Raw genomic sequence first — 25,670 nt, 5'->3', positions numbered from 1 at the left:
ACACACACACACACACACACACACACACACACAGACACAAACAGACACAGAGTTCACTGAATAAATTCAAAAGCTCCTGAAGGGACTACAGAGGGCAGAGACGTCATAGCAGAACACAAACATGTCTGGTTTTATCTCACCTCAGCTATGAAGACCACAATGACACAGTCCTCCTTCTCTGCCGCACTGAGCTCTGTCATCAGAGAGCTGAGGGTGTCTGTCAGGTACGAGTGGACCTCCCTCTTCACACTGGGCACGCCCATCACGATCGACACTGTGACAGACACACACACAGACCGATCATAGTCAGTACAGGGAGGGAAGGAACCAATGATGTGCTAGATTGGGTGGAATGAGCCAGTCAGTATATATTTCACAACAGAGACAGAATCACTTGTTTTTTGAAGAGAGGGGGAAGAAGAGAGGGTGAGAAAGAAAGCTAACTAGATGAGGAGAGAGAGAAATGAGAGAAGGGCTGGAGGGAGTAGGGGTAGGGGAGAGTAGTTGAAGGACTTACAAGCACAATAGTACAATGTTGTCAACACATTCTGCACATCCGTGAAAAATAACAATGCCCTGCAATGACTGATCAAATGCAAGAGAATAATAAATAGTCAAGGCCAAACTACAATTCAGGTATTTTTACCAACTTCCCATTCTCATAGGGAGGAAGTCCAAATCAATAGCCGTGTTTGTGCAGCAACAGTTGATTCTACAACCCTGTACTCTTCCTCACCCTCCCCTCCTCTCCCATTGTGAGCTAACATAAGTAGACCCTAGTGGCCGTCTTCTCCATTTACTACGCCGATAAAACGTACTGCAATTACTAGAGGGGAGCTAGCGGTAAAGTCCTGGCTCGCGCTCTACAAGGTACCCTCATGGACGTGGCCCGCGTAATCCATTTAGATGGGGTTTGGTGGCCTAAACGTAAATCACACACACACACACACAGATTAATTATTGGCCCCTTTGAGAGTCTAGCTGGCTGTCTGGAGAGTTTGGACGGCCTCTCCAGGGGAGTGGAGGTTTATGGGGTGGGGGTTAGGAGGCTCGCTCCCCAGGGAGGGAGAAGTCTAACTGGGCTACTGGTACAGCCACAGTGGGGCAGAGAGCCAGAGAGGGAGGTGATGAAGGGAGAAATAACCAATGCTGTACAGAGAGCCAGAGAGGGAGGTGATGAAGGGAGAAATAACCAATGCAGGACAGAGCACAATGGTACTTTTGTCAGAGGAAGGGTGGGAAGAGGTGGAACTAGGAAAGGATGGGGATGAACGTGTGTGTGTGTGTGTATGTGTGTGTGTGTGTGTGTGTGTGTGTGTACTGACCACCGGTGCGTCCCTGGCCCACGTGCACAGCAGGCTGCAGGCTGCTCTCCTTCGCAAGGAGATGGGGCAGGTGATGGAAGATACTGGGCAGCTGGAGGACATTCTTACTGGTCGTCACGTTCCACAGCTTCAGCTTGGTCTCATCTATCACACAACGAATACATGCACACACCACACACACGGACGAATGCACGCACACAGACGTGGAGCGCGCACACACATTTTTTTTTATACACACACAAACACACAGGGGTCGGAAGAGGGTCAAAATTCAAAAATCTGATTTGTTATGACTGGTTATGACAAGCTCTGACTACCTTCAACTGGTTCTGAATAGCGCTGGCTGGTTTTGATTGGTTCAAATGAGTAACTCCTCTTACCAGATAGGCTGGCCCAGGTGCGATTGATGTCCCTAAGGGCCTGCTTTTCAGCGATGGCCCTCTTGATCTCGTCCAGCACCAGGTTGAGCTCCTTGGATCGCTTCAGGTTCTCCTGCTCGGCAGAGTGCAGACGCTCTCTCAGGGCCAGAAACTCCCGCTGGTAAATGTCCACAACATCACCTACAGAGAGAGGAGGGAGAGTGGTTTGTTAAATAAAAGTGTTAGAGTTCTCTTGAATCTTATTAACTTTCTTCTGTGATTTGCAGATTTGCATAATATTACATGGTTCGACTCCTTGAAGGCCAATACATTCACTGCTCGTTTCATGCCAATAAAACATGTTAGAATTGAAATTTAAGATAGAGAGAGAGATGAGAGCTATAACAAAGAACATATAGCAAAACCATATAAATGATCAAATACAAATCTTAGAATTAACTATTAAAAACTAACAGAACCCACTGGACTCTCCAATTACATTGAATGAACTACAGGACAAAATACAAACTCTCCAACTCAAAAAAGTTGTGACGTTGATGGTATCCTAAATGAAATTATAAAATATACAGACTACAAATTCCAATTGGCTATACTTTAAGACTTTAACATCATCCTTAGCTCTGGCATCTTCCCCAATATTTGGAACCAAGGACTGATCACCCCAATCCACGAAAGTGGAGACAAATTTGACCCCAATAACTACTGCGGGATATGCGTCAACAGCAACCTTGGGAAAATCCTCTGTATTATCATTAACAGCAGACGCATCTATTTCCTCAGGGAAAACAATGTACTGAGCAAATGTCAAATTGGCTTTTTACCAAATTACTTTACGACAGACCATGTATTCACCCTGCACATGTAACGGATGTGAAATGGCTAGCTAGTTAGCGGGTGCGCGCTAGTAGCATTTCAATCAGTTACGTCACTTGCTCTGAGACTTAAGTAGTGTTGCCCCTTGCTTTGCAAGGGCCGCGGCTTTTGTGGAGCGATGGGTAACGACGCTTCGTGGGTGTCAGTTGCTGAGGTGTGCAGAAGGTCCCTGGTTCGCGCCCGGGTCGGGGCGAGGGGACGACGTAAAGTTTATACTGTTACACACACCCTAATTGACAAAGGAACAAAACAAAACAAAACAAAGTCTTCTCATGCTTTTGTCAAAAAAGCTTTAGACTCAATTTAGCATGAGGGTCTGCAAAACAAATTGATGGAAAGTGGTGTTGGGGGAAAAACATACGACATTATAAAATCCATGTACACAAACAAGTGTGCAGTTAAAATTGGCAGATTCTGTCAGACCTGGGCCCTGAATGTAAATCTCAGTAAGACAAAAATAATGGTGTTCCAAAAAAGGTCCAGTTTCCAGGACAACAAATACAAATTCCACCTAGACACCGTTGCCCTGGAGCACACAAAAAATTATACATACATCGGTCTAAACATCAGTACCACAGGTAACTTCCACAAAGCTGTAGACGATCTGAGAGACAAGGGAAGAAGGGCCTTCTATTCCATCAAAAGGAACATAAAATTCAACATACCAATTAGTCTCTGGCTAAAAATACTTGAATCAGTTATAGAACCCATTGCCCTTCATGGTTGTAAGGTCTGTGGTCCGCTCACCAACCAAGAATTCACAAAATGTGACAAACACCAAATTGAGATTCTGCATGCAGAATTCTGAAAAAATGTAATATGTGTACAACGTAAAACACCAAATAATGCATGTAGAGTAGAATTAGGCTGATACCCGCTAATGATCAAAATACAGAAAAGATTTCTACAACATTCCATAACAAAATCATCACCTACAGAGAGATGAACCTGGAGAAGAGTCCCCTAAGCAAGCTGGTCCTTGGGCTCTCTTCACAAACACAAACAGGCCCCACAGAGCCCCAGGACAGTAACACAATTAGCCCAACCAAACCATGAGAAAACAAACAGATAATTATTTGACACATTGGAAAGAATCAACAAAAAAACATAGCAAACTAGAATGCTATTTGGCCCTAAACAGAGAGTACACAGTGGCAGAATACCTAACTACCGTGACTGATCCATACTTAAGGAAAGCTTTTACTATGTACAGACTCAGTGAGCATAGCCTTGCTATTGAGAAAGGCCGCCGTAGGCAGACCTGGCTCTGAAGAGAAGACAGGCTATGTGCACACTGCCCACAAAATGAGGTGGAAACTGAGCTGCACTTCCTAACCTCCTGCCAAATGTATGACCATATTAGAGACACATATTTCTCTCAGATTACACAGACCCACAAAGAATTCGAAAACAAATCCAATTTTGAAAAACTCCCATATCTACTGGGTGAAATACCACAGTGTGCAATCACAGCAGCAAGATGTGTGACCTGTTGACACAAGAAAAGGGCAACCAGTGAAGCACAAACATCATTGTAAATACAACCTATATTCATGTATATTTATTTTTCCGTTTTGTACTTGAACTATTTACACATCATTACAACACTGTATATAGACATATGACATTTGAAATGTCTTTATTACTTTTGTAACTTTTGTAAGTGTAATGTTCACTGTAAATTTGTATTGTTTATTTAACTTTTGTTTATTATCTATTTCACTTGCTTTTGCAATGTAAACATATGTTTCCCATGCCAATAAAGCCCTTAAATTGAGAGAGAGAGAGTGAGAGTGCGAGACCACGAGAAAGAGCGAGAGAGAGGGAGGAAAGATACAGGAAACAGGTGGAGAATGAGAGTCAGTTGACACAAACACATAGACTACACACCACAACCATAAACGTCACCCTATTGCATCTTCACATGTTCTTTACCCGACATACAGAGAGAACACATGGACAACATAGGACAGTCCTTCCTTGGTGACTTTATGTAGCTTTTAAAGCAGTGTTTTACTGTGGTCCTGCTGGAGCACTTTTCAAGTCATTACCCATCTTAACAGCTTGATCAATAGGCACTATGGCCTGGACTGATACGTATAGATCATAGTGGACGAATCACCTCACTGAACCCACAGATTGTTGGCCGAAGGGACAGTTGCCTGGTCCCAGACCTGTGTGTGCTGTCTTGCCAACTCCTTTAGTGTGACGATGACCACAGTAGTTGCCAGGACAGCACACACACATCTGGGACCAGGCTAAAGTGAGCTCTGGTCTAGAGGACATGTTACTGTAGTTGGTATAACGCTGATGTAGAATGGTAACATCTCTGTCATGAGGCTAGTTTAATGTGTAATCTTGACTTAATAGATAGTGTTAACAGTCTCGACAGCTACACAACCTGAGAGCAAAATTGATTTTCTCTGAATCTTGTGCGCATTACATTATAAGGCTGAGTATATCTCCATCACAGGAGGCTGGTGTCCCCATCATTGGGGAGGACGGGCTTGTGGTAATGGCTGGAGTGGAATGAGTGGAATGGTATCAAATACAGCAAACATGGTTTCCATGTGTTTGATGTCATTCCATTTGCTCCGTTCCAGCCATTATTATGAGCCATCCTCCCCTCAGCAGCCTCCACTGATCTCCTAGACATTGAACAGGCATATCTAGGTATGGATTAGTGGTAAGATAGAGTTCTCTCTACACAAATGTAACAGAAAGGTCAAATAAATGCTTGTGAGATTCTTGTGAGCTAAACATGAAGGTGGTCTCTACAGTCATAAATCCACTAGGAACGGGACAGATTGTCAAGGTCAGAGCTACTAGTCTCATAATAGCATATGAATAAGATAATACATATATTTAACGACATGTTGCAAGGATATTCTGTGAACAACAGAGTATGATATAAATCTGCTATGGACAGCCTCAAAAGTAACGGACTACACAGGGTGCCATTTTGGGAAGCAGAGCAGGTGTTTCCAGGTCACAGACCTCCCTCTCTAAGCTGCTCTCACTCATATTCCTCCCCTCCTCTATTCCACCTTCCTTTTTCTCATTATTCCTCTTCCCGTTGCTCTCTAATAAAAGAGAGCAGGGTTATACTGCTGCTGCTCGCTACTCTATGCTAGATGCCCTCTCTCCGAACTGACACACACACACACACACACACACACACACACACACACACACACACACACACACACACACACACACACACACACACACACACACACACACACACACACACACACACACACACACACACTCTCACGCAAGCACACGCCCACGCATGGTTACGCACAGCACTAGATATGCATACACACACCTTGGGATGGACACACACACAGACACACACACACACACACACACACAGGACACGTACAGCTCTGCAGATTGCGTCAAATTGAAGCGGGTGGGAGAGAGAGAGAGAGAGAGAGAGAGAGCAGAAAAAAAGCGAAATCTCAGGAAACATGGGACTCATGTTTCACTAATGCTATCTGAACCTAAACCCCGGCGTAATCCCTGACATCACCTAGCCCTGATGCACACCTCGTTAACCGTACAGCAACCCAGACTTGAGATGGGACAGCAGGGACTTTCTGTAATGTATTGTTCACACCTACTGAGAGACAGTCAAAATTCAAACAAAATTATCCTCAAAAAAGGGAACAGGGGTGGAATAGCCGTCTATGCTGACAGCTATGGTGGAACTTGTTTTTGAGACAAAGTTCTTTCACTCTCGGGAATTGTGTCACGCCTATACATTTCTTGTGGAAATTAGGGAGGAAAGTAGGGAGGAAAGTGGGGAGGAAATTAGGGAAGAAAGTAGAGAGGAGAGTAGAGAGGAGAGTGGGGAGAGGAAAGTGCCAGGAGAGAGATGAAAGTGTAGAAGAGAGATAGAGTGTCTAATAGCATGAAGCTGGGGAAACAGTGTTTAAATCCTGCTGTGGCCACAGACATGATGACACACAGGCTCAACACCTGAGTTTGGCTCTCTAAAGCATTGATAGTATTAGGGGCTGCTAGGGGACGATGTCGACATATTGCAACATTGTGTTATAAGATTATTTCTCCTATTCCCCTCTCTATCGGTGGTTCTCACTCCCTCTCTTCTGCTCTCCATCAGTCTTGCTCTCTCCGTCAGTCTTGCTCTCTCCGTCAGTCTTGCTCTCCCAGTCTGTCTTGCTCTCCCAATCTGTCTTGCTCTCCCAGTCTGTCTTGCTCTCCCAGTCTGTCTTGCTCTCGCTGTCTGTCTTTCTCTCGCTGTCTGTCTTGCTGTCTCAGGTCCATCTCTCTTGTTTTCTCGAGTGTGGCAAAACCCCAAAGAGACAGCACGAGCAATCACTCAGAGAATGCCTTGCCAAAATGTGGTATGATGAAGAAGATTGTGTGTGTCTATGTTTGTGTGTGTGTGAGTATGTTACCATACTCTGAGGTTGTGTGCGATTTGTGGACCCCAGGAAGAGTAGCTGCTGCTTTTGCAATAGCTAATGGGGATCCTAATAAAATACCAAATACCAATTTGCGTAGATGCAGATAAAGACAGAAAGAGAGGAAGCTAACGCTCCCACACAAAATCTCTGCCAGGTCACCCGTGATACAAGTCAGTATTCGACGTCCATCCATGTCTTGAGGACATCGGGAGATGACGTGGGAACCGAAACGTTTGAGTAACATGGATGAACGTCTAATTTTGGCATGAGACCGTGAGAGCTAGTTGCAAAATCTAGTCACACACACATACACACACTTCCCCCATCCTAATGTGGAGTTTTAATTATCATTCTGCATAATTATTTATCTCCTGTATCTTAATGATGTTAATCACTGGACGGTTGTGTATTAAGTGATTACAGAGCCCATCTAGATGGGTGGCAGCATGCTGCATCGCTGCAAAACAATAAGGAACATTATGCATAATGCATGGCTCTGGAATATATTACACTATGCAAAGGACTAACCTCATCAAGACCTGCTTCTGGTGTGTGTGTGTGTGTGTGTGTGTGTGTGTGTGTGTGTGTGTGTGTGTGTGTGTGTGTGTGTGTGTGTGTGTGTGTGTGTGTGTGTGTGTGTGTGTGTGTGTGTGGGTGTGTGTGTAAATGCCCAGTGTGTTATTTTGTAGGGGTGTGTATGCGCTATGTTACTCTTATTATGTGATTGTATACATGTATGTACACAGACACAGACCAGTGATGTACAGTGCATTTGGAAAGTATTCAGACATCTTGACTTTTTACACATTTTGGTACGTTACAGCCTTATTCTAAAATGTAGAAAATAAAACATTTTCCTCATCAATCTGCACACAATACCCCATAATGATGAACTGAAAACAGGTTTGTAGAATGTTTTGCAAATGTATATAAAAAAACAGAAATACCTTCATTACGTAAGTATTTAGACCCTTTGCTATGAGACTCGAAATTGAGCTCAGATGCATCTTGTTTCCATTGATCATCCTTGACAAGTTTATACAACTTGATTGGAGTCCACCTGTGGTAAATTCAATATATTGGACATGATTTGGAAAGGCACACACCTGTCTATATACAGTTGAATTCGGAAGTTTACATACACTTAGGTTGGAGTCATTAAAACTCGTTTTTCAACCACTCCAAACATTTCAAACTACAGTTTTGGCAAGTCGGTTAGAACATCTACTTTGTGCATGACACAAGTAATTTTTCCCAAAATTGTTTACAGACAGATTATTTCACTTATAATTCACTGAATCACAATTCCAGTGGGTCAGAAGTTTACATACACTAAGTTGACTGTGCCTTTAAACGGCTTGGAAATTCCAGAAAATTATGTCATGGCTTTAGAAGCTTCTGATAGGCTAATTGATATCATTTGAGTAAATTGGAGGTGTACCTGTGGATGTATTTCAAGGCCTACCTTCAAACTCAGTGTCTCTTTCCTTGACATCATGGGAAAATCAAAAGAAATCCGCCAAGACCTCAGAAAAACAACTGTAGACCTCCACAAGTCTGCTTCATCCTTGGGTGCAATTTCAAAATGCCTGAAGGTACCACGTTCATCTGTACAAACAATAGTACATAAGTATTAACACCATGGGACCACGCAGCCGTCATACCGCTCAGGAAGGAGACATGTTCTGTCTCCTAGAGATGAACATACTTTGGTGCGAAAAGGGCAAATCAATCCCAGAACAACAGCAAAGGAGCTTGTGAAGATGCTGGAGGAAACAGGTACAAAAGTATCTATATCCACAGTAAAACGAGTCCTATATCGACATAACCTGAAAGGCCACTCAGCAAGGAAGAAGTCACTGTTCCAAAACCTCCATAAAAAAGCCAGACTACGGTTTACAACTGCACATGGGGACAAAGATCGTACTTTTCGGAGAAATGTCCTCTGGTCTGATGAAATAAAAATAGAACTGTTTGGCCATAATGACCATTGTTATGTTTGGAGGAAAAGGGGGGAGGCTTGCAAGCCGAAGAATACCATCCCAACCGTGAAGCACGGGGGTGGCAGCATCATGTTGTGGGGGTGCTTTGCTGCAGGAGGGACTGGTACATTTCAAATCATAGTTTATTTGTCACGTGCACCGAATACAACAGGTGTAGACCTTACAGTGAAATGCTTACTTACAGACTCTAACCAATAGTGCAAAAAATGTATTAGGTGAACAATAGGTAGGTAAAGAAATAAAACAACAGTAAAAAAACAGGCTATAAAAGTAGCGAGGCTATAAAAGTAGTGAGGCTACATACAGACACCGGTTAGTCAGGCTGATTGAGGTAGTATGTACATGTAGATATGGTTAAAGTGACTATGCATATATGATGACCAGAGAGTAGCAGTAGCGTAAAAGAGGGGTTGGCGGGTAGTGGGTGGCGGGACATAATGCAGATAGCCCGGTTAGCCAACGTGCGGGAGCACTGGTTGGTCGGCCCAATTGAGGTAGTATGTACATAAATGTATAGTTAAAGTGACTATGCATATATGATAAACAGAGTGTTGCAGCAGCATAGAAAGAGGGGTTTGGGGTGGGGGGGGGGGCTCACAATGCAAATAGTCCAAGTTGCCATTTGATTACCTGTTCAGGAGTCTTATGGCTTGGGGGTAAAAACTGTTGAGAAGCCTTTTTGTCTTAGACTTGGCACTCCGATACCGCCGGTAATTTGTGGGCAGAACTGAAAAAGCGTGTGCAAGCAAGGAGGCCTACATACTTGACTCAGTTACACCAGCTCTATCAGAAGGAATGGGCCAAAATTCACCCAACTTATTGTAAGAAGCTTGTACAAGGCAACCTGAAACGTTTGACCCAAGTTAAACAATTTAAAGGCAATGCTACCAAATACTCATATTAGTGTACTAACTACTAATACTAACTATTATTCTGACATTTCACATTCTTAAAATAAAGTGGTGATCCTAACTGACCTAAGACGGGGCATTTTTACTAGGATTAAATGTCAGGAATTATGAAAAACTGAGTTTAAATGTATTTGGCTAAGGTGTATGTAAACTTCCGACTTCAACTGTAAGGTCCCACAGTTGACAGTGCAAGTCAGAGCAAAATCCAAGCCATGAGGACGAAGGAATTATCAGTAGAGCTCCGAGACAGGATTGTGTCGAGGCACAGATCTGGGAAATGGTACCAAAACATTTCTGCAGCATTGAAGGTCTCCAAGAACACAGTGGCCTCCATCATTCTTAAATAGAAGAAGTTTGGAACCACCAATACTCTTTCTAGAGCTGGCCACCCGGCCAAACTGAGCAATCTGGGGACAAGGGCCTTGGTCAGTGAGGTGACCAAGAACCAGATGGTCTCTATAACAGAGCTCTAGAGTTCCTCTGTGGAGATGGGAGAACCTTCCAGAAGGGCAACCATCTCTGCAGCACTCCACCAATCAGGCCTTTATGGTGGAAGCCACTCCTCAGTAAAAGGCATGACAGCCCGCTTTGATTTTTCCCAAAAGGCACCTAAAGACTCTCAGACCATGAGAAACAAGATTATCTGATCTGATGAAACCAAGATTGAACTCTTTGGCCTGAATGCCAAGCGTCATATCTGGAGGAAACCTGGCACCATCCCTACGGTGAAGTATGGTGGTGGCAGCATCATGCTGTGGGGATGTTTTTCAGTTTCTGATGTCCTTGAGTGGACCAGCCAGAGCCCGGACATGAACCCGATCGAACGTTGCTGGAGACACCTGAAAAGATTTGTTCAGCAACGCTCCCCATCCAACCTGACAGAGCTTGAGAGAATCTGCAGAGAAGAATGGGAGAAACTCCCCAAATACAGGCGTGCCAAGCTTGTAGTGTCATACCCAAGAAGACTCAAGCCTGTAATCACTGCCAAAGGTGCTTCAACTGAGTAAAGGGTCTGAATACTTATGTAAATGTCATATTTCAGGTTTTTCTTTTTTATAAATTAGCAAACATTCCATAACCTGTTTTTGCTTTGTCATTATGGGGTATTGTGTGTAGATTGATGATGAAAAAACAAACAATTCAATCCATTTTAGAGTAAGGCTGTAACGTAACAAAATGTGGAAAAAGTCAAGGGGTCTGAATACTTTCCGAATGCACTGTATAAGCTAGTGATACCTAGTGAATGTAAGTCAATCAAGCAAATATGATTCTCATTGGATGGTTCTTCAGGTCTGGGGCCTTAGAGGATCATGGGAAATAGAAACCCGTCTTCACTCTGTCTTAACCTTTGACCTATAGCTGTGTTTGTGTGTGTGTGAGTGTATGTGGTTATGTGTGTCCGTGGTTGTTTGTGTGTTTGTGATTGCACACACCTGTGCATGCATCACCTAGGATTTAAAGACCTTTCCAAAAGCCCTCCACAATAGAACCCAATCAGCATCTTACATTCTTTAACAAATAGACAATCATCAAAATGATGTCATTACCTAGTGACGTCAGCATCCACAACAGGTCAAATCTACACAACTGCAGACATCACTACATACATATCAAGACTGAAGACATGTTTTCTCTCTCTGTTCAACAGATCAGGCCGATGCAATATTCACTGAATACAAAGGGATTCATCAAGACTTAAGACGTTTTTCCCGCCTCTTTTTCCATTTGTCTCTAAAATCCTCTGAATTCATATGAGGATGGGGTCAACATTTATGTTATTTAGACATTGTGTTTCAGCTCTGTCTCGTAAAGAGAAACCCTTTTAAAGACGAGTATCAAAAGCAGTATTAAAACTAGGAAAGACTGAAACCAAACTACTCACACTACTAAGTTACTCACACTACTAAGTTACTCACACTACTAAGTTACTCACACTACTAAGTTACTCACACTAGGAGTATGAGAGTACACATGTACACATCCAGCCAAGGTAGTGAGAGAGTCACATTTCAGCACATGGAATGTATATGTCTATCAGTAACATGAGCCTAGCAGTGTTGATGGTTGGTGAGATCATCATTCTAGATACGCTATCGGTCTTTCCTGTTCCTCTTGTTTACTTCTTAGAGGTAAACGGATAGTTACTTTTACACAAAGGCCTATAACGGATGATTTGAAAACACATGAATAAATAGTCATAACACGGCGAAAGATCTAACTCATCTGAGAGGTTTGCTATTGACACACTAAAACCAACAAAGCGATAAACTAATTCACTGTACTCAGCCTGAAACAGACTAATACACAGTAACCCCACACTGACACACACACACACACACACACACACACACACACACACACACACACACACACACACACACACACACACACACACACACACACCCCAACCCACGCAAACACGTTCACTTCCACTGGGGTGGGTTTAAGTCCATAGTAAGTCAGCCAGTTTCTCTCCTGTAGTCTATTGAAGACCACCAGAGGGCCCAGAGCCAAGAAAGGCACCCAAACCTAATCCCAGTTTAGTCAATGACTAAAAGAGCAGCTATTTCGCTCACACACACACACACACACACACACACACATTCTAACACAACAAAATTCGCTGCCTGACTGCGCTTCCCGTCACAAACAGATTGTCACAGTGAAAATTCTTCCCATAGGGACATGGGGAAAGAAGAGGATTGGAAATGCCTGAGGTGTGTGGCCGCGATGGACGTGTCTGTGTGTGAATGTACGTGACGCCAATGCATGTGTGTGTGTGATACGCCACTGGTGGGAGAGGGAATGTGAATAATAGGAATGTTGGATCGTGGCCCACCAATCTATTCTGATCAAAGCATTCATCATCATCCTCCTCATCCTCCTCACTTGAGAGAAAGAGTCTTGTGAAGTCTGCTCCCTGAGCTTTACGGATGTGTGGTGTCAGTAGGTGGTGTCAGCGTGTGTCAGTTTGTGGTGTCACTCTGTGTCCGTTTTTGTGTCAGTGTGTGTATCTGTGTGTGTGTCAGTGTGTGTGTCGGGATGTGGTGTCAGTGTGTGTGTCAGGTTGTGGTGTCACTGTGTGTCAGTGTCAGGTTGTGTGTGTGTCTGTTTGTGTGTGTCTCTGTGTGTGTGTGTGTGTGTGTGTGTGTGTGTGTGTGTGTGTGTGTGTGTGTGTGTGTGTGTGTCAGTGTCAGGGTGTGGTGTCACTGTGTGTCAGTGTCAGGGTGTGTGTGTGTCTGTTTGTGTGTGTGTGTGTGTGTGTGTGTGTGTGTGTGTGTGTGTGTGTGTGTGTGTGTGTGTGTGTGTCAGGTTGTGGTGTCCGTGTGTGGTGTCAGTATCAGTGTGGTATCAGAGTGTGGTGTCAGTGTCTGTTCCAGTATGTGTGTGTGTCCGGTTGTGGTGTCAGTGTGTGTGTCAGGTTGTGGTGTCCGTGTGTGGTGTTAGTATCAGTGTGGTGTCAGTGTCTGTTCCAGTATGTGTGCGTGTCCGGTTGTGGTGTCAGTGTATGTGTGTGTCCGGTTGTGGTGTCAATGTATGTGCGTGTCCGGTTGTGGTGTCAGTGTATGTGCGTGTCCGGTTGTGGTGTCAATGTATGTGTGTGTCCGGTTGTGGTGTCAGTGTATGTGTGTGTCCGGTTGTGGTGTCAATGTATGTGTGTGTCCGGTTGTGGTGTCAATGTATGTGTGTGTCCGGTTGTGGTGTCAATGTATGTGTGTGTCCGGTTGTGGTGTCAATGTATGTGTGTGTCCGGTTGTGGTGTCAATGTATGTGTGTGTCCGGTTGTGGTGTCAGTGTATGTGTGTGTCCGGTTGTGGTGTCAATGTATGTGTGTGTCCGGTTGTGGTGTCAATGTATGTGTGTGTCCGGTTGTGGTGTCAATGTATGTGTGTGTCCGGTTGTGGTGTCAATGTATGTGTGTGTCCGGTTGTGGTGTCAATGTATGTGTGTGTCCGGTTGTGGTGTCAATGTATGTGTGTGTCCGGTTGTGGTGTCAGTGTATGTGTGTGTCCGGTTGTGGTGTCACCGTTTGTGTCAGTGTCTGTGTCAGTGTGTGTGTCAGTGTCACTGTGTCAGGTTGTGGTGTCAGTGTCTGTGTCAGGGCACGGTGTAAGTATATGGTGTCAGTGGCAGTGTGTGTGTCAGGTTGTGGTGTCAGTATCACCGTGTGTGTCAGTGTCAGTGTCTGTGTTTCTGTCCGTGTATATGTCACCGTGTGTGTCACTGTGTGTGTGTGTGTGTGTGTGTGTGTGTGTGTGTGTGTGTGTGTGTGTGTGTGTGTGTGTGTGTGTGTGTGTGTGTGTGTGTGTGTGTGTGTGTGTGTGTGTCAGTGTGGGGTGTCAGGTTGTGGGGTCAGTGTCAGTGTGTGTGTCAGTGTGTGGTGTCAGTGTGTGGTGTCAGGTTGTGGTGTCAGGTTGTGGTGTCACAGTTTGGTGTCAGTGTCAGCGTGTGTGTCAGTGTGTGTGTCAAATTGTTTCAGTGTGTGTGTCAGGTTGTGGTGTCACCGTGTGCTGTCACCGTGTGCTGTCAGTGTGTGGTGTCAGTGTGTGGTGTCAGTATGTGCGTCAGTGTGTGTTGAGAGACTGGCAGGTTGAGATCCATTAGGAATGTGTTTGTGTGTGTGCCATCCATCAAGAGTACAGAGCACCAAGGAGCATACAAACACACACACGGACAGATGCAAGCACAAACACACACACACACACACACACACACACATTCTCCCCTTACTCCAATTGGCTTTGGGGATTGCAATGCAGCCATCTGTGGTGTGGTGATGTTCCCGGGCCTGACTCGTTGTAAGAGAATACTGTGTGTGTGTGTGTGTGTGCCTGTGTGTGTGTGAACATGATACAGCCCACACTCAGAGCAGACTAAAACTCTAACGGGAAAACAACAGACACTGATGCTATTACACACCACTCTCACAGTCTGGAGTCTGTCTGGCCACATGTGCACTCACTCACAACTCACGGACACAATCTGCCGCTAACATACAATTAACCTGACCTGTATCAATATTCATATGAAGATTAACACACGCCGTGCTCTAACATCCACATGCTTATTGACACCCCGAGTTAGACTCACTCAACACAAAACAACTAAAAGCCTGTCTCAGTAGTGTGGATGTGGTTGGTGTGTGTGTGTGTGTGTGTGTGTGTGTGTGTGTGTGTGTGTGTGTGTGTGTGTGTGTGTGTGTGTGTGTGTGTGTGTGTGTGTGTGTGTGTGATGGGAAGAGGGGCCAAGGTGGCTCCTAAATAATACCATTAGAAATGTTATCCTCACATCACATTTCTGCACAGGCATCCTGGATGGAGGGATCAATACCTTTCCCTGGAGGGAGGGGAGGGAGGGCTAGGGCGATGGAAAGGAGGGATAGAGGGATGGAGGGGAGTGAGTGAGTGATATTGGGATGAGGGGAGGGAGGGAGGGATAGAGGGATGGAAAGGAGGGATAGAGGGATGGAGGGGAGGGATAGGGAGATGAGGGGAGGAAGGGAGGGAGGGATGGATGAGGGGAGGGAGGGAGGGAGAGATGGAGGGGAGGGATAGCGTGAGGGGGAGGGATAGAGGGATGGAGGGGAGGGAGGGATGAGGGGAGGGAGGGATGAGGGGATAGAGGGATGGAGAGGAGGGAGGAATAGAGAGATGGAGGGATGGAGGTGAGGGAGGGATGGAGGGGAGGGATGGAGGGGAGGGAGGGATTAGGGGAGGGAGGGATGAGGGGAGGGAGGGATGAGGGGAGGGATAGACGGATGGAGAGGAGGGAGGAATAGAGGGATGGAGGGGAGGGATGGAGGAATAGACGGAGGGAGGGATGGAGGTGAGGGAGGGATGAGGGGAGGGAGGGATGGGGAGATGGAGGGGAGGGATAGAGGGATAGAGAGGAGGGATGGAGGAATAGAGGGTGGGATGAGGGATGGAGGAATAGAGGGTGGGATGAGGGATGGAGGAATAGAGGGATGGAGGGGAGGGAGGGATAGAGGGATGGATGAATAGATGGACGGACAGGAGGGAGGGATAGAGGGGGGGGATAGAGGGATGGAGTGGCGGGAGGTAGGAAGAGGGGAATCAGATTATCCTAGGGCAGACTGATAGAGTACACTGATAAGAGAAGGAAAGAGAACACACACACACATTCGCATGTCACACACTCATATCATACACACACACACGCCCACCATTTCCATCCCCATGGCTGTGGTTCCTCACACGGTCACGCTTGGTCACAGATTGGCCTGGCTAGCTGGCTGTCCCTAATGAGTGTACCCCTAACTAGTAACCCTTATAAGGCCAATGGCAGATGGTGCTCCCTCAGAGTCTCAGTCCCTCTGCCTCTCTCCATTTGTTCAGCTGCTAGGGGGTCTCCTTGAAACAGGGTCAGGGACGACGTGAGAGAGAGAGAGAGAGAGAGAGAGAGAGAGAGAGAGAGAGAGAGAGAGAGAGAGAGAGAGAGAGAGCGCGAGGGGGGTGCTGAGAGAGAGAGGGAGAGATATTGTGTCTGTGTGTGTGCGCACGTGAAAGAGAATGGGAGAGAGAAATAGAGAGAGAGAAAATTAGGTGGAAACTGAGCTGCACTTCCTAACCTCCTGCCCAATGTATGACCATATTAGAGACACAGATTTCCCTCAGATTACACAGATCCACAAAGAATTCGAAAACAAACCCAATTTTGATAAACTCCCATATCTACTGGGTGAAATTCCACAGTGTGCCATCACAGCAGCAATATTTGTGACCTGTTGCCACAAGAAAAGGGCAACCAGTGAAGAACAAACACCATTGTATATATAACCCATATTTATGCTTATTTATTTTCCCTTGTGTACTTTAATCATTTGTACATTGTTACAACACTGTATATATATTATATCACATTTGTCATGTCTTTATTGTTTTGAAACTTATATATGTGTAATGTTTACTGTTCATTTTTATTGTTTATTTCACTTTTGTATATTATCTACCTCACTTGCTTTGGCAATGTTAACACATGTTTCCCATGCCAATAAAGCTCCTTGAATTGAATTGAATTGAAAGAAGGTTCAAGAGGAGAGTTGGAGAGAGGGAACGAGAGAAAAGGTGAGAAACAATTTAAAAAATGAAGAGCGAAAGAGAGAAAGATCTACTGTACCCCAGACAGAGGCTGACCAAGCCTAGACTAGATAACCACCCACCATCACTACCTCCAGCAGTAGGGTCAGCTAGACAGCTAACTAATAGCTGGTAATATTGTTGCTGTGAGGGCCCATATAGTGGGGCTGAAAGGTTGCTACTGTCAACACAGTTGCTGATGCAATGTATTCTCGTGTAAAGCTGGAATAATGTAGAGGTGTAAAGTACAGTAGGTCGAGACTGGGCCAGAAAACATTGCAATAACAAGATGGTATTTGCAGTTGTGGAGTAAAGAAGAGGAGATGAGATGAGAGGAAGTTAGCTGAGTCAACTAGTCATGTCTGGAACACAAGGAGAAGGAGGGGTTACTGTAGGGCAGGGGTGTACACACACACACACACACACACACACACACACACACACACACACACACACACACACACACACACACACACACACACACACACACACACACACACACACACACACACACACACACACACACACACACACACACACACACACACACACACACACACACACACACACCACGCCAGTGAGATAAAGTAGGTTCTTTCCAGCAAAGAGGATATCAGCAAAATTGAGGTGCATTGTCCCATGACATGTTGGTTTGTGGAAATGTGTTTGTGGTGACTAATAGTTTTGTTTTGCACAATAGGGAAGTTGAAGCTGAAAAGTGAATGTGTTTTTTGAGGTGGTGAGGGTATGAGTAATGGAATGAGTGTGCATCTTTATGTTTATTAGTGCATATGTGGGTGTGGTGCATATATGCACCAGCGTGTTTACGTTTGCAACAGATAAAATGGCTCAGTGTGTGTGTGTGTGTGTGTGTGTGTGTGTGTGTGTGTGTGTGTGTGTGTGTGTGTGTGTGTGTGTGTGTGTGTAACAGTCCTGACCTGTTTTATGTTGTTTTTGTATGTGTTTTAGGTCAGGGCATGTGTTTTGGGTGGGCAGTCTATGTTATCTGTTTCTATGTTGGTTTTGGTTGCCTGGTATGGCTCTTAATTAGAGGCAGGTGTTTTGCGTTCTCCTCTAATTAAGAGTCATATTTAGGTAGGGTGTTCTCACTGTTTGTTTGTGGGTGATTGTCTCCTGTGTCTGTGTCGATGTTACACCATACGGGAATGTTTCGGTTTGTTCGTGCGTTTATGTAGTCTGTTCCTGTGTCAGCGTGCTTCGTGTATTTGTAAGTTCGTTTGTTCAGGTCTGTCTACATCGTTTTGTTATTTTGTTAGTTATATCAAGTATAGTTCGTTTTCGTCTTTGTCTGTTTTGTTTATTTAATAAATCATCATGTATTCACAACCCGCTGCGCCTTGGCTCGATCACTACTCCACCTCTTCTTATGAAAAGAGAGAGGAACGCCTTTACAGTGTGTGTGTGTGTGTGTGTGTGTGTGTGTGTGTGTGTGTGTGTGTGTGTGTGTGTGTGTGTGTGTGTGTGTGTGTGTGTGTGTGTGTGTGTGTGTGTGTGCCATCCCCCGCCTACCCACCAGAACAGAGCAGTAATTATCCGGACCCTAGTCTCTGAGTGTGTCTGGACTGGTACCAGCTGTTCATTCGGTGCCAGTTAGGTGCCAACCGAGGGCACAGGAAGCCTGGGCATCCCATTACTGCAGCCACGAGCTAATCTCCGTATTAACCAGAAATCATATCTTTATAAACCAGAGCACATATTCTGCAACAACCACAGTTAATCAAAACATCATCATACATAGCCATATTGGGTTGGTGGGGTTTACATTAAGTGTGGCTAAGTGTAGACGTTGATGGCTAAAAGTGAATTCATGGAATTAATGGAAACTCATGAAGTCTGTTCACTATCATTGCTCAAGAAGGACAGGAGACAAGGAGAGGAAGTCACTTTAGACTATCCCAATGCAGCCCAAGACTGCAACATGGAAAAATAATACATTCATATGGAGTTAGGTCTAGATATCCCAACCTCCTATCGCCCAATCAGTCTACTGTTGACATCAAAATCCACCCGAAAAGCTACAGTAGGTTTAGATATGTTTTCCTAGGTACACTTCTCTAATGGCAGATTTCCCAAAGACTCATTATGGGTGAGTCTGTGTGTTTGTGCACCTTTGTGCATGCATGTGTGTATGCATGTGTGTGTGCAGGCGTGCGCATGAACCATAGGGATCTATGGCTCAAGGCTAGCCTCTCCTCTGTGCTGTGAGAATCCCCACTCCTAGCAGCCCTCAAGGCTAGCCTCTCCTCTGTGCTGTGAGAATCCCCACTCCTAGCAGCCCTCAAGGCTAGCCTCTCCTCTGTGCTGTGAGAATCACCACTCCTAGCAGCCCTCAAGGCTAGCCTCTCCTCTGTACTGTGAGAATCACCACTCCTAGCAGCCCTCAAGGCTAGCCTCTCCTCTGTGCTGTGAGAATCCCCACTCCTAGCAGCCCTCAAGGCTAGCCTCTCCTCTGTGCTGTGAGAATCCCCACTCCTAGCAGCCCTCAAGGCTAGCCTCTCCTCTGTACTGTGAGAATCACCACTCCTAGCAGCCCTCAAGGCTAGCCTCTCCTCTGTGCTGTGAGAATCACCACTCCTAGCAGCCCTCAAGGCTAGCCTCTCCTCTGTGCTGTGAGAATCACCACTCCTAGCAGCCCTCAAGGCTAGCCTCTCCTCTGTACTGTGAGAATCACCACTCCTAGCACCCCTCAAGGCTAGCCTCTCCTCTGTACTGTGAGAATCCCCACTCCTAGCAGCCCTCAAGGCTAGCCTCTCCTCTGTACTGTGAGAATCCCCACTCCTAGCAGCCCTCAAGGCTAGCCTCTCCTCTGTGCTGTGAGAATCCCCACTCCTAGCAGCCCTCAAGGCTAGCCTCTCCTCTGTACTGTGAGAATCCCCACTCCTAGCAGCCCTCAAGGCTAGCCTCTCCTCTGTGCTGTGAGAATCCCCACTCCTAGCAGCCCTCAAGGCTAGCCTCTCCTCTGTACTGTGAGAATCCCCACTCCTAGCAGCCCTCAAGGCTAGCCTCTCCTCTGTGCTGTGAGAATCCCCACTCCTAGCAGCCCTCAAGGCTAGCCTCTCCTCTGTGCTGTGAGAATCCCCACTCCTAGCAGCCCTCAAGGCTAGCCTCTCCTCTGTACTGTGAGAATCCCCACTAGCAGCCCTCAAGGCTAGCCTCTCCTCTGTGCTGTGAGAATCACCACTCCTAGCAGCCCTCAAGGCTAGCCTCTCCTCTGTACTGTGAGAATCCCCATTCCTAGCAGCCCTCAAGGCCAAGTCCTCCTGAGGGTCCATTAGAACATTATGCCCATTGATCTTGATGCCAGTCCTATGAGAAGCCTTTAGGTCAGCGCTCGCTAGTGGCTACTAGGGCACAGAAAATACATAGCTATGAAAGGTCAACTGTAAAATGCTAGCTCTATGTGCGTGTGCGTGTGCGTGTGTGTGCGTGTGCGCGTGTGTGTGTGTGTGTGTGTGTGTGTGTGTGTGTGTGTGTGTGTGTGTGTGTGTGTGTGTGTGTGTGTGTGTGTGTGTGTGTGTGTGTGTGTGTGTGTGTGTGTGTGTGTGTGTGTGTGTATGAGGCATGTCTACTAAGTAGAGAAAAATAAAGAACAAGAGGGAGAGAAGGAGCGACGGAGAGAGAGGGACAGAGGGGGAGATAGAGAGGGACAGAGAGAGAGCGAGAGAGGGACAGAGGGGGAGATAGAGAGGGACAGAGAGAGAGCGAGAGAGGGACAGAGGGGGAGATAGAGAGTGACAGAGAGAGAGCGAGAGAGGGACAGAGGGGGAGATAGAGAGGGACAGAGAGAGAGCGAGAGAGGGACAGAGGGGGAAATAGAGAGGGACAGAGAGAGAGCGAGAGAGGGACAGAGGGGGAGATAGAGAGGGACAGAGAGAGAGCGAGAGAGGGACAGAGGGGGAGATAGAGAGGGACAGAGAGAGAGCGAGAGAGGGACAGAGGGGGAGATAGAGAGGGACAGAGAGAGAGCGAGAGAGGGACAGAGGGGGAGATAGAGAGGGACAGAGAGAGAGCGAGAGAGGAACAGAGGGGGAAATAGAGAGGGACAGAGAGAGAGCGATAGAGGGACAGAGGGGGAGATAGAGAGGGACAGAGAGAGAGCGAGAGAGGAACAGTGGGGGAGATAGAGGAAGGGCGAGGCACATGCCAGAGAAAGACAGAGAAAGAGAAGACATGACTTGCACTGTGAGAGTGTGAAGGTGTGTTAAGTGCTCCATGCTGGGAGCCGGGCAATGCTAAATTAGTCCGCTGGGAATTTCACACGCCATCTGTGCACATGAGAAAAAGAAGAGGAGTTGAAGTGGAGAATGCAAGCAAGAGAGGAGGAAGGAACAGTACAAGAAGATATATAGAAGTTAGATGGAGAGAGAGTGAGGTGAGAAGAGAGGGTGTCACAATATACTGAAGAGGAGCCAGTTACCAAAATCACTTTTTGGTTGAATAATAGTTGAATGCAGTTGAATTGAAACAGATAGTCTATGAATAATAAGCTGTAGATCAAGTCAACATAATTGTTATATTGCATCTAATGGTGGACTATCCAAATAAAGTGTTGTCTTTTTTTACTCATGCAGCACCTGAAAATTAGGCCAAAGATATTTGAGTCACAGCACGGCATGACTTTGATACAAACACACTCATCAACGTCTCCCCTCCTCATCCCTCCTTCACCTCTCTCTCTCTGTAGCCTGAGGGCAGCTCCACAACTTTAAAATTAACAGTGTAACGCGCTTACAAGGCGTAGGAGCTACAACTGAATGTCTGCTGTCTGCTGAGAAATATATATCTCTTGTACACATAACTAACTAGGTACGGTATCACATATAAACCAATACACACATGTTTATACAGACACACAGACAGAGACAGACACAGACACACAAACAGAGACATATATAGACAGCCAGCCAGCCAGCCAGCCAGCCAGACAGACAGACAGACAGACAGACAGACAGACAGTGGAAGACAGACAGACAGAGGAAGACAGACAGACAGAGGAAGACAGAGACAGACAGACAGACAGACAGACAGACAGACAGACAGACAGACAGACAGACAGACAGTGGAAGACAGACAAACAGACAGACAGACAGACAGACAAAAGGAGGAGAAGGAAAGAGTTTACAAAAAGAAAGAACAGAAACAGAGGTAAAGAAAGAGCAAACCAAAGAAACAGAAGAAGGCCTCCCTCTCTCTCCCATCTCACTCATGGTACCAGGGCAGATATTCTGTAGTGTTGATTGTTGCGTCGTTCCTGTAATTAAAGATTTGGGCTCCCTCTCTTCCTGCGGCAGTAGAGCCTGAACTACAGTGAACCGTTACTCGCTGGCATTCACGTTGGGGCTCCCAACTGTTTTCAGGCTAACGCTGCCTTAGAAGCCTTAACTCAACAACACATATTAAAAAGTCCTTTATTGTTAACAAGCCATTGGAGAAATACACAGAAAACACAGACGCTATGGCAGCACCGCAAGCCACTAGACTGAAACGAGATGGAGGGGACAACATTCAGCCAAACGGCCGAACAAAATGAAGAATAAATGTAAAACGACTATAGCACTGAATGAGAAAAACACCAAGGGCCATTCCTCATTCTCTCAAAGTCTATGAGATCACATATCTAGAGTCTGTTAGGGACATTAACAGATTGCCTTCCAGACAGACAGAGACATACAGAGACAGACAGAGACAGACAGACAATGAGAAAAGCGTGTTGAGAATAGTGCTTGGGGACAGGAGTTGGGCAGAGTCCATTAACTAGGAAATTGTAATGGAAAATGCAATGGCAGATTTTCCAATCTCTAACAATGGTTGGGCCCTCCATTTCTCAGTGTCTGTGAGTGCCCATTCAATGTAACTCAAATGGGCTCAAAAACGTCAATGTAATATCCTATAGTAGAGACTATAGTAACTTTGGTGATAGTAGTAAGCTGTCTACTGAGAGAGAGAGAGAGAGAGAGAGAGAGAGAGACACAGAGAGAGCGAGATTGAGAGAGAGAGAGAGAGAGAGCGGGAGAGAGAGAGAGAGAGAGAGAGAAAGAGAGAGAGAGCGAGAGAGAGAAAGAGAGAGAGAGAGTGAGAGAGAGAGAGAGAGAAAGAGAGAGAGCGAGAGAGAGAAACAGAGAGCGAGAGAGAGAGCGAGCGAGAGAGTGAGAGAGAGAGAGTGAGAGAGAGAGAGAGAAAGAGAGAGAGAGCGAGAGAGAGAGAGAGAGAGATTAAGAGAGAGAGAGCGAGCGAGAGAGAGAAAGAGAGAGAGAGAGAAAGAGAGAGAGCGAGAGAGAGAAACAGAGAGCGAGAGAGAGAGCGAGCGAGAGAGTGAGAGAGAGACAGAGAGAGACAGAGAGGAAAAGAAAGTCACAATCAGTCATCTGTTGAAAACAAAGCAATAAAGGTTTTTCCATCTTTCTAAATACACAATTGGCTAAAAGCCAGAGACTTCCTTGTCTGAGAGGAAATAACATGATAAGACCAGGTAGAGCTGAAAGAGAGGAGGGGAGAAAAAAAGAGAAATGGACAGAACAAGACATGAAGAGAGTGAATGAGAGAGAAAGGTCGACAAAGCAGTGAGAGACAGATGAAGAAGAGAGAAAGCGAGAGGAAGATGGACAAAGATCAAAGAGATGGATGGAAAGCAGAGAAATAGAAGCAAAAAAAGAAAGAAAATGCTCTGCGCTAAATTGCAATATACTGACGAACCCAACACCAGCCTCACATCATAACAGTGTAGTGACCTATAATAGTAGGAGTTATCAGCTTCCTATTTAATAATAGCTAATGAGGAACCAAGGGGCAAAACACCAACTCCCGGCTGCTTCAACAATCTGAGCGTTTCGGTCTGTTCTCTCTAATGACCTACGCTGGGGGAAAGCTTAGCAGCACTTCAATTCTCCCTCGGCCCTTTAGACGAGTGTCAAACGGAAGGAGGGAGAGAGATGAGGATGGAGAGGGCAAAAGAAAAAAGTTTATTTCACTTTTCTAAGATAGAGAGTTATTTTTTTATGTTAATATTGCAAAATGTATCCCTTAATCTTCAAAGTACCCTTTGGCAATATGTACATTGTTTCATCATGCCAATAAAGCAAATTGAATTGAATCGAGAGAGAGAGAGAGAAAGAGACAGAGCGAGGAGAGAGAAGAGAGGTTGAGAGTATACCCCTGAGAAAGATTTTAGAAAGGCCAAAACGCTCATTAAAAACCACCCATTATCTGGTATTAAAACCGAGGGGAAACTACTGTAACGTGTAGGCCTGGACATTTGAATAAATGGGCTGGATATTGTTCTTCCCACATTAGTACATTTTACAAGGTTGGGAATAGCCTTATTTAAGATCCAAAATGTCTGACTAAGATTGTTTGGGTTGCTGTGGTGTTGTGTTCTGCTTTTGGAGGAATCCTCCATAGACATGTGTTGTTATTAAATGGATTCCTCAGGTGGATTTGGGACAAGGCTAGCGTCTTAGTGCTCTGAAAAACTTGTCAACCTGCATTTTATTTTGCATACCTGTGTTTTTTTACACTCCCTTTGCTTACTTATACTTATCAGTTGTGACAAGGACATATGGACAGTTAGGGAGATGTGAAAATGTCTATTCTAGGCTGATTCGACAAAGTCCCGGACTGACAGTGTATCTAAGTAGTGTGTGTGGGTGTGTGTGTGGGTGGGTGTGTCTGTTCTGTCAGCTTGGCCGAGCATCTATAAAAGTCCAGTTTCCCTGGAAACAAGACCTGGGTCAAATGTTCATTGAACAGACTTGGGTACGTTCAAATGCTGTCATCTACAAAACACTATCACTTGATGAAATACATACAAAACTCAACTCAACTACAAATATTGATTTTTCCAGTGAGGGAATTTCTCGGTAAAAGCATAAATTAGGTCCATACACGGGACATCGGGCGTCATTTTTGTTTCTAATCAACTCACAGTATCTGTCATCACAAGTGCTGTAGCATGACAGAATTCATTTCAGTCTGGAATGTTCCAACAGTTAATACAGACAGTCTCTCTACAGTCCTAGTAGGTCTCTGGGGCCTACAGTAGGGTTCCTCTAGTCTGGCTCCAGGAAAGGACAACACGCTGGAGGTGCTATACCTCCAAGACCACAAGCTCCCGCTCCAGTCAGGACTGCTCACCTCACACACACAGCGCACACTGCCTCAACTGAATGGAGAAAGAGGGATAGAAAGGGAAAAGAGGGGAACCAGAGAGAAAAAGAGAGGGAGAAAGAGAGATGTTGAGAGAGAGGAGCACTTGTCTGCTCAGAAGCAGAGTTTATTAAAAGCTGTCCTTTCTTGTTTATGGGCCATCAGTCACAAAGGCCTGGTGGCAGTAGGGTGGAGTTGTCCGTACACACTGATCCAAGGCCAGCTTAGTATGTTCACTCCCTTTTGGTCACGTCTAGGATATGGGGAGAGTAATCTGACCATAGATCTGTGCCTAAGGACAAATTCTACCCCAAGCCCCATGGTGTGGAGGAAAACCACAGCTATTGGCCAGTATGACGGAGAGGAAGGAAATGTGGTGTTCTGATTGGCTAAGAGTGATCCAGCTGCATCAACACATCAGCACGCAGTCACAGTCAATTTGGGTGCTTGTTTTCCTTCTCCCGCTCTCCTCTTGAACC

The 25,670-nt window shown here is 45.5% G+C and overlaps 1 protein-coding gene across 2 annotated transcripts in view; it reads right to left on the bottom strand.

Moving 5' to 3' along the window:
* LOC129858288 (alpha-1,3-mannosyl-glycoprotein 4-beta-N-acetylglucosaminyltransferase B) overlaps positions 1–25,670 on the bottom strand; it is a 180,465-nt gene that overhangs the window by 91,148 nt on the left and 63,647 nt on the right. For both annotated transcript variants that reach the window (XM_055927419.1, XM_055927420.1), the window contains exons 2-4: positions 1,706–1,885; positions 1,326–1,469; positions 141–274 (exon numbers count right to left, since the gene is read on the bottom strand). In XM_055927419.1, the coding sequence (XP_055783394.1) occupies positions 141–274; positions 1,326–1,469; positions 1,706–1,885 (458 nt within the window). The remainder of the gene's footprint in view (positions 1–140; positions 275–1,325; positions 1,470–1,705; positions 1,886–25,670) is intronic.

This window comes from Salvelinus fontinalis, chromosome 6, assembly GCF_029448725.1.
Source record: "Salvelinus fontinalis isolate EN_2023a chromosome 6, ASM2944872v1, whole genome shotgun sequence".
Taxonomy (NCBI): domain Eukaryota; kingdom Metazoa; phylum Chordata; class Actinopteri; order Salmoniformes; family Salmonidae; genus Salvelinus; species Salvelinus fontinalis.
Note: the sequence above shows the minus strand (reverse complement) of the source record. Positions and strands in the feature narration are given on the sequence as shown.